A 12,811-nucleotide genomic window follows, 5' to 3' on the forward strand; every position below is an offset into this window, starting at 1 on the left:
CACGAAAATTTAATGAAAATACGGAATGGATGTTAGACAGAAAGATATTTGCTGATATCACAGCAAAGTACGGAAGGCCGGATATTGATCTTTTTGCATCCAGGTTAAATCATCAGTTACCTAGGTATATATCATGGGAACCAGATCCTGAGGCAGAAGCTACAGATGCATTCTCTTTGCACTGGGGGAAATGGTTCATTTATGCATTTCCTCCTTTCTGCCTCATCAATCGGGTACTACGGAAAATTCAGCTAGACTCGGCATCTGGGATTCTCATAGTACCTGATTGGCCTACCCAACCATGGTTCTCGGTGCTGCAGGATTTGGTGCTTACACCATATATTACTTTAAAACATAGTCCTCAGTTGCTGGTGCATCCGGTGACTGGGGACAGCCATCCTTGCCATAATTATCTAAATTTATTGGTTTGTAGACTCTGAAGGAACCATTTCGGCATCTGGGTTTATCTGATAGAACTGTGGACATGATCACAGCAGCACAGAGACTTTCCACTCAAAAACAATATTTATGTCATGTCAAGAAATGGACTAAATACTGCCTGGACAACAATCTAGACCACAGAAAGGTGGATATTCCAGCTGTCCTAGAATTCCTCACAAGCCTGCACTTTGAAGGACTCAGTTACAGCACGGTCAATAGTGCTAGGAGTGCCTTGTCCAGTTATTTATGGGAAGGCACAGAAAGACAGGGTGTCGGCTCACATCCTCTAGTAATAAAACTGCTACGAGGCATCTTTAACACTAACCCACCAAGGGCTAGATATAGCCAAATCTGGGATGTGAGCGTAGTCCTAAAAATGTTACGGAATTGGTCACCGGCTACGGCATTACCGCTAAACTATCTAACTATGAAAATGGTTATGCTTATGGCGCTGGTCACAGCGCAAAGGGTCCAGTCATTACAGAAGTTAAGATTGGATAACTTGACGGAGGCGACAGGAAGGCTGATTTTCGTGATCCAGGGCCTTATTAAGCAAAATAGACCAGGATCAGCGGGTCAGGTGATAGAGTTCATAGCCTATCCACAGGATGAACGTCTCTGTGTAGTAAAACACATCATGTTATATATGGACAGAACGAAGGCTATCAGAGGCAATGAAAAGGCTCTTTTAATTAGCCATAAGAAGCCATACCATAAAGTCTCGACTCAGACCATTTCACGGTGGCTGAGATATTGCTTAGTTCAGGCAGGAGTGGACACTAATGTATTCAAATCTCACTCCACCAGGGCTGCATCTACATCAGCAGCTAATCGCCTGGAGGTACCGATGGACAATATCCTCAGAACTGCAGGATGGTCATCAGAGAAAACGTTTCGCACATATTACAACAAACCAGTTAGAAAAGAAGAAACGTTTTCGGGCAAAATTTTGAGTTCTATTTAATTTACACCTGAAGCTTATAAGGTTTATAAATTGATTTAATAAATATTATTTACCATTTTTGCTTAAAAATGTTGGTATCATTGTGTTTTTTTTTTTTTTTTTTTTTTTTTTTTTTTTAAATACCAGTAACAATTTCTCCCAAACTACCAAGGCAGTTGTGAAGATTGGACTCGTTCCACGGCATGAGGTCACAGAGCTTTGAAGTCTTCACGAAGTCACTCACGTGACTCCGAAGTAAAATAGTAAGATTAAACGAGAACTTACCAGTTTGAAGTTTGATCTTTATTTTATGAGGAGGAACGTTGAGGGAATACGTGCCCTCCGCTCCCACCCTTATATGGTCATATCTTAAACTGGTATCTCTTTAATAATCTTACTATCTTAGGTCATTATTTTCTATCTGTGACCTCACACCGCTGCTTTGAAGAATGACACGCATGCGCCGTAGGCGGGGTTCTTCACGTATTCCCTCAACGTTCCTCCTCATAAAATAAAGATCAAACTTCAAACTGGTAAGTTCTCGTTTAATCTTACTATTTTTTCTCCTTTTAAAAGCTGCCTGTCTTTTGATCATGTCTCAGTATACCATGATGTGAATCAATGTTGATATTTTTTGATAATGCCCCAATGGATGGGTTTGTGACATTTTTTGCAATTTAATATTGTTATTATTTTAAAATTTTACTCTAAAATGTTGTTTAACCCACAAAGTTGATTGGTTATGATATTTTGGAACACTGAATAGATCAATGAGTTTGGAGTCGTATGCTATTATGCTGCATCAAACCATAAACTCCACTTTTTCGGTGTTTTAACTTCAACATATTTGGTTTTAAAAATCTAAAATAGTATTCACTTGTTCACTTCAAATATAAATATACATTATATTTTTACACTTACATGCACTCCTTCTCGCTCAATTGTAGTCCATGTCTACATTGTTAATAATGTGTTATATAATAATTCTTAAGAATATCCACATTCTTAACCAACATCTGCATTTCATTGTTTCTCCTTCTTAATAATTTTGCATTTGCACAAATCATTGAAATCCAAGTTTGGAGATGTTTCGTAAAAGCTTTACTCCTAAAAGGGCAGGCATTGCGATGAAGATTTTTGTCTCTCTTTTTAGATTAATCTTATGAATTTCTTTCACATTAACATTCATTTTTATGATTAGAATTAATCTATGGATATGCATTGTTGAAAACTTGTGTTAACTTTTCCAGTCATTCTGTTCAATAGCTGAACTCTGTATGTGTGCTAAGTTCTCTCACATAAATTCAATTTAAACTATATTCTGGGGCATTTCTTCCACAAATCTCAACAGCATTCAACAGGCAAACTACACAGCCAGGCTGCAATTAACAAACATCAACTAATATACAAACAGAAGAACCTGCAATTGTTGGAATCTGGAGATAAAAACAAACTGATGGAACTCAGCAAGTTAGGCAACATCTGTGGAGGCAGAGGTCACTGTATCAAAACTGAGAGTGTAGAGGAGAGACAGTATAAAGAGGTACGGGGAAGAGGGATCGGGGAAGAGCTGGCAGGCAGTAGTTGGAAATAGGTGAGGAGGGGGATGATGTGGAGATGGAGCCGTGGATGGGTGTGGCAGAGGGGAAAGGGTAGTCAGAGAAGGTAGAGACTGAGGCTAAAGATGATAGTGGAGGCAGCTAAAGTAAATTTTCAATGTCATTAGCACAGATAATATTTACGTCTATTTTTTAATATTTAAATCTAAATTTTATTAGTTATTTAAGTTATGACATCGGATGGAAGCTGCATACCAAATCTCGTTGCGCTTATGTGCAATGACAATAAAATATAATATTATTATTATTATTAGAAATCTTAAATGTAATCTTATTATTCAATAATTTTTTTTTTTTAATAGTCCAAGATTGGTCCATTATAAAAACGTAGGATAGGACAGAAGCAGATAATGAATCGTGTCCATTCATATTCTGACAAAATACTTCAAAATCATGAACTATTTAGATTAAGTAAATAAAGAAGAATGGTTCCAGTAGCTGAAAGCCTGTTAATTGGAGGGCTCGAATTCGAGAAATCTGTTATAAATGTTTGGTGTTCTGAAAGCACATTTTGATTGAGTGGTGGATTCATATTCAAAAATAAATTGGACGAAATAATGCTGGGAGAGGAGGAAAGAGCGGAGGTGGCAGTGGCTCATGTACTCGTTTAACGATCCTGCGCAGGCTCGATGAATTGAATTGCTTTAGTTAGGACTGAACCACTGAAATATCGCTGGCCCAATGCACCATTGTTCGTACCTATATGCATTACAGTGCCGCATATGTTCTATATTACTGGAAGTGATCGTTATAGCATTGGTTTGCATTCTTTTGCTGCAAATGCCTATTCTGATAGAAATGCTTAGCATTTCCGCTGCAGCGGAAAGGGAAAGGTAGCGATACGTTTCCATCTTATGCCATATCTTCCTTAGCGTTTGATCCCTCCGCGCCATTACAAATCGGGGTGACGAAATTATCTCAGTTTACCTGATCAGGATTAATGAAAAAATGGAGAAATAAAACATTTATTATCTGCATTTGGATGTTTATTCACATGAATGCTATTAAAATTTACATGGGACGTTTCTCTGGTGTGGTAACTAACAGTTTCCGCGCCGTTAGGCGTCACTGTTGATCCTTTGTTTCTGTGGCTTTTATTATGTTCGACCTCCATCACATATACGGCGTTATATGTTCCCATCAAATCATAATTTCAGTCGTTGTACATTGCCTCGGTTTCTGGCGTTAAGAAATGTCTGGTCTTCACGGGTCTTTTTTCTCTGCGGCTGAGTCCCGCAGCCAGTTGACGGAATGATACATCTTGGGAGGGGGTGAGGCGGATGGATTTCGTGGCTCGGGACCGAGCGACCGTTGACTGGGAGAGAGGGAGAGAGGGGGGGAGCAGGGTTGTGACACGGCTCAGCGAGTGCGGGCTTGGCGGCCGTTAGTCGGATCGTGCTGGAGTTCAGGGCAGCGGAGGAGAGGCGATCGAAATACCGTTAGAGATGCTGTCGTTGTGTACGAAGCATCGACCCCTCCTCTTAATTATACTCTGCCAAAATAAAGTATAGGCCGATTGATGAACGCCGGATTGTTTTTTGTGTGTGTCAGGGAAATAAGTTGGATGTTCAAATCCATTTTTTGTGTTAAATTTAGTCAAAAGAGACCCCCCCCCCCCCCAACGATCGGAGACTGACGGCTTTCCGCTGAAATCTACTTCTGCTGCTGGATGAAGTCGATTTTCTTGCAGGGATGTAGATGCATTAACGTGTAAAAAAAATGGATTTGGTGTAGTTTCGGGTGCATTGTACACGACCAAGATTCAAACGAGCCGTTTAAACCGATGTTTATGAAATTAGCTTTCGCCTCCACATAGGATGCTGAAAATCGGAATAAGAGGACAGAAAACAGCAGTGGATTTTACACCTTAAAAGAAAACCTGGATTTTTTTTTGCTGTTGGTTGAAAATGGAGAACGATTTTACCACGCTTGTTGAGCAGTTTTTGTCTGATCCTTTAGTAACTTGGGTAAGTGATTTTTAATATTTAATTCAACATTTCTAATTAAGGATCCCATTTTGAACCGCATAAATGTTTATTTTCGATATTTTCAATCCATGCTCCTTTATAGGTAAAGACTTTCGGGGCGTTAGCTCCGGCAAATGGAGGAGCACTTCTGGAATACATGGAGTTGGCTGATGGCATCTTTCTCAGTAACATAATGGTTCAGATGTAAGTATACGGAAGCATTTTGAAAATTCAATTTGATTATAATTGCTTATTGTATATTAAAGTCCACAAGAAGATGAAAAGGTGATGTATATATTCCAGAAAAATGAAATCCCTTTACAGTCGCCCTTTGATGCCTCTCGGCGAGACTGTTATTCCCTAGAGAATTCATTAGTCATCTTTTTAAGGAAAGCTATCCTCAAAGTATCAGGGAATCATTGGGTGCATTTATACTGTAGTTTCCACGCTCCACTTCCCATATTCTGTGCAATGCTGTGATTTCTAAAGGCAATTAATGTTAACTAGGAAAATTTAGATTAAGCTGATGCAGCATTTCCCTGCAATTAACAATTTGATAATACATAAGCATTATTTTATTATGCCAGGTTTTCTTTTGGTACTGCAGTCAGCATACAATCGATATTTTGGATGTTTTCTAGTATTTGTTGCCATTTCATAGAAGTCTTTACCTATAAAGAAGCCAGGATTGAAAATGTAAATATAAAAGTAAATATTTACTACAAGGCATTCTTGTAGCAAGCCTTGTATAATGTTATTATACAAGCAAACTATAGTAAAGTGAATAATTTGTGCAAGTCTTACCATATTGTATTTGTTTTCAAATATATCATGCTTGTAATATTTTAAATGCTTAATTTTGGGGAATTGTGTTTCTCTTAATTGTTCGGTTTTGTACAATTTCATTGATAAAATACCTTCATGCAGTGATGACCAATTGACTTAACTCCTCAACATCAATGTGCTTGGAACCAGTTTGGACTATAGATTCTAACACTACTATTGAAATTAATCATTTTTGCTAAGATGTTACAATTGACTGCAAGTTTTTTTTTTAAATTGAGTATGAGGACCAAATGGGAAAGGTGATTTTGAAATATGCAATTTAACAAGAAGAAAAATATTGTGATAGATATGTTTATATTCTGGTAAGCCACTTTATCAACATTATTAACTTGTTTCAGTGTTTACATCTTAAGGTGAAATCGTTTTAGGATTACAATTACATATTACTTGCTGTTATGAAATGGTTAGTAGTCACAGAACTCTAGATGCTGGAATCTTGCAGTGCAAGGTGCTTGAGTAACTCAGCAGGCCATCAGCTTGGTAGGCAGGTTCAGAGGGGAGAGAGAAATGTTTCACGTTGATTATCTTTCATCAGCCTGAAATGTTTAGTTATTTATTGCAGGTTTCCAGCATTGGTCATAATATGGTATGAAAATATGATATGAGAAGCAAACAAGAAATGAATCGAGAAGCTCATGATTAGCAAAATCTCTGGATTCTTGGATGATAAATTTTAAAGAAAATTAAAAAATATCAGATTTTTGTCTTCTGGCTGTAGTTGGATTTGGTAAACATATTGAAGGATTCAATTATTTGTTGATCAAGAGCTTTGAGGGAAATATATGATGGAATTAATTAATAAATATAAAAGTAAATATTTGGATGAGATATATTTTGTCATGCAATTCAGTATATATTGTTTTGGTAATGGAAAAATTATTGAGACGCGATGCAACATCTGGAGATTAGAGTTCATTACTTTGTATTGTATATTTCCAGTTTCCATTTATTTAATAAGCGAGTTCGATATTCCGACTGCGCAGGCCCAGTTCATAGGTCACTCGCTATAAACATTCTCGGCTGCGTGTGTGCAAGCCTGCGTTTCGTCCATGGTCGGGCCCGGGTCTCCGGCGTGGGGGGCGCTGTTGAGTTGCTGCTGGGCCGTCCCGGTCCCCTCCCGGGTGTCCCGTCCCTGTCCGGGGGCAGCTGGAGGTGCCTGGGGTGGCCCTGGGTTGGCGGGACGCAGCACGGGGCAGTGGCGGCACTGGGCTTGCAGCTGGTGTGAAGGTGAGGCGCTGGCTCCAGCTCGGCTCTGCCTGTTCTGCCGGGTTGGCCGGCAGCCCATAGCTGGCAGGGCGCCGGCCCGGAGCAGTGGCGGCCACGGACCTGCTGCCGGCGCAGAGGGGGGGCGCTGGCTCCTGCTCTGCTCCAGCTCCCGGGGGCCCGTTCCCCGGCGGGCCAGGGCCAGTCGGCTGCGCCTCACGCCTGATCCAGTGGCTTTCGGTTGGGCCCCTCGGTGCCAGCGGGAGCCGAGCGCCAGTCATCGGCGGAGAAGCACACGGGGTGCTGTGGTGGCTCAGCGGGTCAGGCAACATCTCTGGAGAAGGGTCTCGACCCGAAACATCACCCATTCCTTTTCTCCGGGTAGCTGCCTATCCCGCTGAATTGCTGCAGCGTTTTGTTTGTGTCACCGTTGATGGCGGGTGTTTGGCTTTCGCCGGTGCCGGGGGGATGGGGTTGGTCGGCGGCCGCTTGGTGGGGCGAGGGTGGCGGCTGACGGTCCCCGGCCCATCGGGTAGCGGATTCCTCAGGAGGTGGAGCTCTTCACTCTGCGCTGGCTGTGGGCCTGGGGCCACTGCTGCTCCGGGCCGGTGTCCCGTCGGTACGGGGCTGTCAGTTGGCCCGGTGGGGCAGGCGGAGTTGAGCTGGGGTTGGCACTTCTTCTCCGTGCTGGCTGTAGGCCTGGGGCCGCCGCTGCTCCGGGCAAGTGTCCCGTCGCCCCGGACGTCTGCGGGGGGGGGGGGGGGGCCGGGGCCAGAGGGAGAGATGGTCCAGTGGCGGTTCCAGGGACCCGGTTCGATCCTGGCTGTGGATGGGGTTTGTTTGCGCGCAACAGCGCAGCTGCCGAGAATGTCTCTCCGCCGGTCCAGTCTCTCCCCCTGTCTCCCGCTCGCATCTGCCCCCTCTCTCTCGCTGTTACACCCTGCTCTCCTGCTACCTGGCACCCCCGTTCCTCAGATTAAATATGTCTTTATACATAAATTATGAATAAAGATAAGAATTTATACACAGTTTATACAGCCAGTGCATCGTTCGCTTTTTCTCTATCACGAATGACCTTTGACAAATCTCATGGTTACTTGCGTTTTTCAGAATACCGAAGTCGCTTATTGAAAATCAAGTATATCAACCCCCCCCCCCCCCCCTCAGCATTCTCTTTGTGAATGTATGGTTCCTCATCGTAAAATATGATTGAGGACTTAAAGCCAAGATTGCTTGTCCAAAGGGACATGAGGGAATGCTGTGCACTCTGTTTTACAGAGACATGACTTGCCCTCAACAGTCCAGACTTACCTATCCAACATGTCTTAATCCATCACGTGGACTGGATGGTGTCATCAAGAAAACAGAGAAGGTGGTGTTGACTGTCTCATGATAACATCCTGGTGGTGCTCTAACGTGGCAGTCTTGTCCGACTCCTGTTCTCACCACGTGGAACATGTAACAGTGAAGTGCCATTTGTTCTACCTCTCAAGGGTACTTTCCTCCATCATCATAATTGCTGTCCACATCCTACTCCAGGCTGACGTTTGGCTAGCATTTGAGGAACTGTGTGCCATGCTCAACAAACACCATAGCAGCATACCCCGATGCCTTCTCCCTCATTGCTGGGGTCTTCAAGCTAGCCTCATTGAAGAAGATACTTTCAAACTATTATTAGCGCAACACCTGCATCATCAGAGGATAATACCCTTGACCACTGTTACTCCACCATCAGAGACACCTTTAGTTCCATCTCTCATCAGCACTTTGGCCAATGTCAGAAGATCCTTCATGAGGGTGAATCCTCGGAAAGCATCAAGCCCTGATGGTGTACCTGGCCACGTTCTCAAAACCTGCATGGACTAACCGGCTTTCCATTCAGCGGCATCCGCATTGTCATCTTTGTTTAGTTCTCCTGTCACAGATGAATTCATCATCCGTGTCTCCTCTGTCCCATGGTCCTGCTCTCGCTCCCCCACCTCCCAGATGGAACAAGGGTAGAGTTCCACTGGTCCTCGCCTTTCATCATGTCAGCCTCCGCATCCAATGCACCATCCTTCGACTGTTCCATCACCTCCAAAGTGATCCCACCACCAGTCATCTTCCCATTTTCACTCCTTTCCGCCATCCGCAGAAATCGCTCCCTCCACAGCTCCTTGGTTTATAAGGTCATAAGTGATAGGAGCAGAAATAGGACATTCGGCCCATCAAGTTTACTCTGCCATTCAATCATGGCTGATCTATCTCTTCCTCCTAACCCCATTCTCCTGCCTTCTCCATATAACCCCTGACACCTATACTAATCAAGAACCTATCGAACTCTGTTTTAAATCTCATTCCTTCCCACCCAACCCATCCCCTCTCCGGGTACTTTCCTCTGCAACCACAGGAGATGTAATACTTGTCCCATGCCTCGCCCTCGCCTCTATCCAGGAACTCCAGCGGTCATTCCAGGTGGGACAGAGGTTCACGTGCACCTCTTTTAACCTCATCTGCTGCATCTGGCGTTCTTGATGTGGCCTCCTGCACCTAGGCGAGATGAAACGTAGACTCGGCGAACACTTACACTTGGCCCACCAAGGCGTATTGGATCTCCTGGTTGCAAACTCCTCATCCCTCTGACCTTTGTGTCCTGGGTCTCCTCCATTGCAAGAGTGAGGTTTTCGCAAACTGGAGAAACTGCCCTTCATGGACTGCTTGGGTAGCCTGCAACACAATTGTATGAACATTGTACTCTCCACTTTTAGGTAACCACTCTACTCCACTTGGACTGGCACGTATTTCTCTCCTCCAACCTCCCCAGCCTTTCTCTGGCTTTACAACTTGCAACTTCAATTCGTCTGTCTCGCACCTTCTGCTTTAATTTCTGACCTTTGTTCCAACCATCTGCATATCAAAATGCCCTCTTGCCTGTGTCCACCTATTACCTGCCATGCATTGTCCTGCCCCATCTCTTTTCCATCGTTCTTACTCTTCCCTCTGCTCCCCTCCCCTAACAATCAGTCTGAAGAAGGGACTTGAAACTTCACCTATTCATATTCTCTAGAGATGCTGCGTGACTCATTGAGTTACACCCAACACTTTGTGTCCTTTTGGATGGAGTTTTCACAAGCACATGCAACCTCTTGCTTCTACAGTCTGAGCCACCCCCCCCCCCCCCCCCCCCCCCCCCCCCACACACACACACACACACACACACACACACGTTGATAAGACTTCTAATAATGCCCAACCCCTGCAAGCCAATCATCAATAAGGGTTACAAAATATATTAATTGACAGTTCCCTAACCCAATCACATAACATAGTTTTGATCCAAAGCACTTGGTGGGAAACAGTTCCATTAAGCAAAGAAACATTCTACCAGGTAAAGTAAACAATTTGGGCAAGGCCCCTCTCCTTGACCAATCACAAATAACAGCGCGAAGACCATGCAACATAGTTAGCAACATTATTATAACCCATGTTGTCTGAAGAAGGGCTGTTCAAGATTTTGATGGTTTGATCCAGGAAGTACAGGTCTCAAGCTACTGTACCTTCTTCCTTACGGTTGCAGAGAGAAAAGAATGTGGACAGGTTGGTGTTGGTCTTTGATATTAGCTGCCTTCTTGATGCAATGCAGTGATCTCTTCAATAGTGAGGTCAGTACACGTGATGCTGGGCAACATCGCTCTTGCACCCTCCTTCCTCTTGAGCATTCAAATTACCAAACCAGACCATGATGCAACCAGTCAATGGGTTCTCCAACATCTTCCTGAAGTTAGACTGACAATATTGGGCATTTTGGGTACCTGACAAAATGGAGAATTTCTGCTTTTGTTTTCCTGCTTGACATCTTTTGCAAAAGCTCCAAAGACCATATGAGGATCATGGCTCCAGAGTGTCTGTGGCCTGGGATGAGGTTGAATAAAGGTTGATGTCCAGATGACCTTTAATTGTTAATACGTACGAGGTTTTGCAGAGGGAGTTAGGTCCTGCTGCAAATGCATGCTTAGGATTGGTTGGGAAATGATGGGTTATAATAAGGAAGAAGGTACAGTAGCTTGAGACCTGTTACTTCCTGGATCAAACCATCAAAATCTTGAACAGCCATTCACAACCTTGTCTCGGCATCAAACCACTAATGGCTTTCACTACTTTTTTTTGCACCATCATGGTCTGATTTACTTAGAATAAATGATAAAATATTATACATTATTGTTGCTTGTAACATGCCTGTAATGCTACAACAAGTAAGAATTTTATTGTTCCAGTTCAGATCCGGTGCATAGGATAAATAAACACACTCAATGTTCTCTCTTGCACTCATTTAGCTAAATCAAAAATAAAACAAGCTTAAAGCATTAATATCCCAAAATAGTTGGATGTTTAGATTTTGTTGAGAAACTCTAGCAGTACCGGCATTTGAAATATTATTTTTCTTTAGTTTCAATATTAAAAATATTTCTGCCCTTCAGTGTAACTTTTGCTTCTTTGTCACTGTAATTGTTGGTTCCTTTTTCTTGGATGTGGAGTCTAACCTAATTGTAGCAGCCTAAGTATAAAACGCTTACAATCCTCTGCAAAGATGTAATGCAGAATTGGTGTCATAAAATGTAACCCATTGGTCTCTTCCTATACCTCGAGTGTGAATGTAATGACATTTTTCAAAAAATGTTAAGATGTCCTTGTGTTCTCAACCAGTTGTTGAACTGATTACTTGTTCAGTTCCTAAGATAGGTACAAAGTGCTGGAGTAACTCAGCATCTCTGGAAAAAGGATGGGTGGCAATTCTTCAGACCTGGCCTGAAATGTCACCATCCTTTTTCACCAGAGAAGCTGCCTGACCTTCTGTTTAAGAAAGAACTGCAGATGTTGGAAAAATCAAAGGTAGACAAAAAAGCTTGAGAAAGCGGGTGAGGCAGCATCTATGGAGTGAAGGAATAGACGACGTTTCGGGTCGAGACCCTTCTTCAGACTGATGTCGGGGGGGGCGGGAAAAATAAAGGAAGAGGCGGAGACAGTAGGCTGTGGGAGAGCTGGGTGGGGGAGTGGAAGGAAGGAGAAAGCAAGGACTACCTGAAATTGGAGGTCAATGTTCATACCGCTGGGGTGTAAACTACCCAAGCGAAATATGAGGTGCTGTTTCTCCAATTTGAGGTGGGTCTCACTCTGGCCATGGACAGAAAGGTCAGATTCGGAATGGGAGGGGGAGTTCAAGTGCTGAGCCACCGAGAGATCAGGTTGGTTATTGCGAACTGAGTGGAGGTGTTGGGCGAAGCGATTATAAAGCCTGCGCTTGGTCTCACCGATGTAGAGCAGTTGACACCTGGAACAGCGGATGCAATAGATGAGATTGGATGAGGTGCAGGTAAACCTCTGCCTCACCTGGAAAGACTGCTTGGGTCCTTTGATGGAGTTGAGGGGGGAGGTACAGTGACAAGTGTAGCATTTCCTGCGGTTGCAAGGGAAAGTACCAGCGGTGGAGGGGGGGGTAGTTTGGGTGGGAAGGGACGAATTGACCAGGGAGTTTCGGAGGGAATGGTCTCAATGGAAAGCAGAAAGGAGAGGAGATGGGAAGATGTGGCCAGTGGTGGGATCCCTTTGGAGGTGGCGAAAATGTCGGAGGAATATATGTTGTATGCGACGGCTGGTAGGGTTGAAGTTGAAGACAAGAGGGACTCTGTCCTTGTTACGAGTAGGGGGATGGGGAGTAAGAGGATATAGAGGAGACCCTGGTGAGAGCCACATCTATAGTAGAAGAGGGGAACCCCCGTTCCCTAAAGAATGAGGACTTCTCCAATGCCCTGGTT

General features: G+C 43.5%; 1 protein-coding gene across 12 annotated transcripts in view; it reads left to right on the forward strand.

Moving 5' to 3' along the window:
* The first annotated feature begins 4,321 nt into the window (after nucleotides 1-4,321).
* ccdc88a (coiled-coil domain containing 88A) overlaps nucleotides 4,322-12,811 on the forward strand; it is a 157,628-nt gene continuing 149,138 nt past the window's right edge. For 9 of the 12 annotated variants that reach the window (XM_033025183.1, XM_033025185.1, XM_033025186.1 and 6 more), the window contains exons 1-2: nucleotides 4,322-4,970; nucleotides 5,074-5,174. In XM_033025183.1, the coding sequence (XP_032881074.1) occupies nucleotides 4,911-4,970; nucleotides 5,074-5,174 (161 nt within the window). In that variant the 5' untranslated portion in view covers nucleotides 4,322-4,910. The remainder of the gene's footprint in view (nucleotides 4,971-5,073; nucleotides 5,175-12,811) is intronic. The other 3 variants (XM_033025192.1, XM_033025194.1, XM_033025196.1) reach the window with 1 other exon arrangement.

The sequence above is a fragment of the Amblyraja radiata genome, chromosome 8 (genome assembly GCF_010909765.2).
Source record: "Amblyraja radiata isolate CabotCenter1 chromosome 8, sAmbRad1.1.pri, whole genome shotgun sequence".
In the NCBI taxonomy this organism is placed as follows: Eukaryota; Metazoa; Chordata; class Chondrichthyes; order Rajiformes; family Rajidae; genus Amblyraja; species Amblyraja radiata.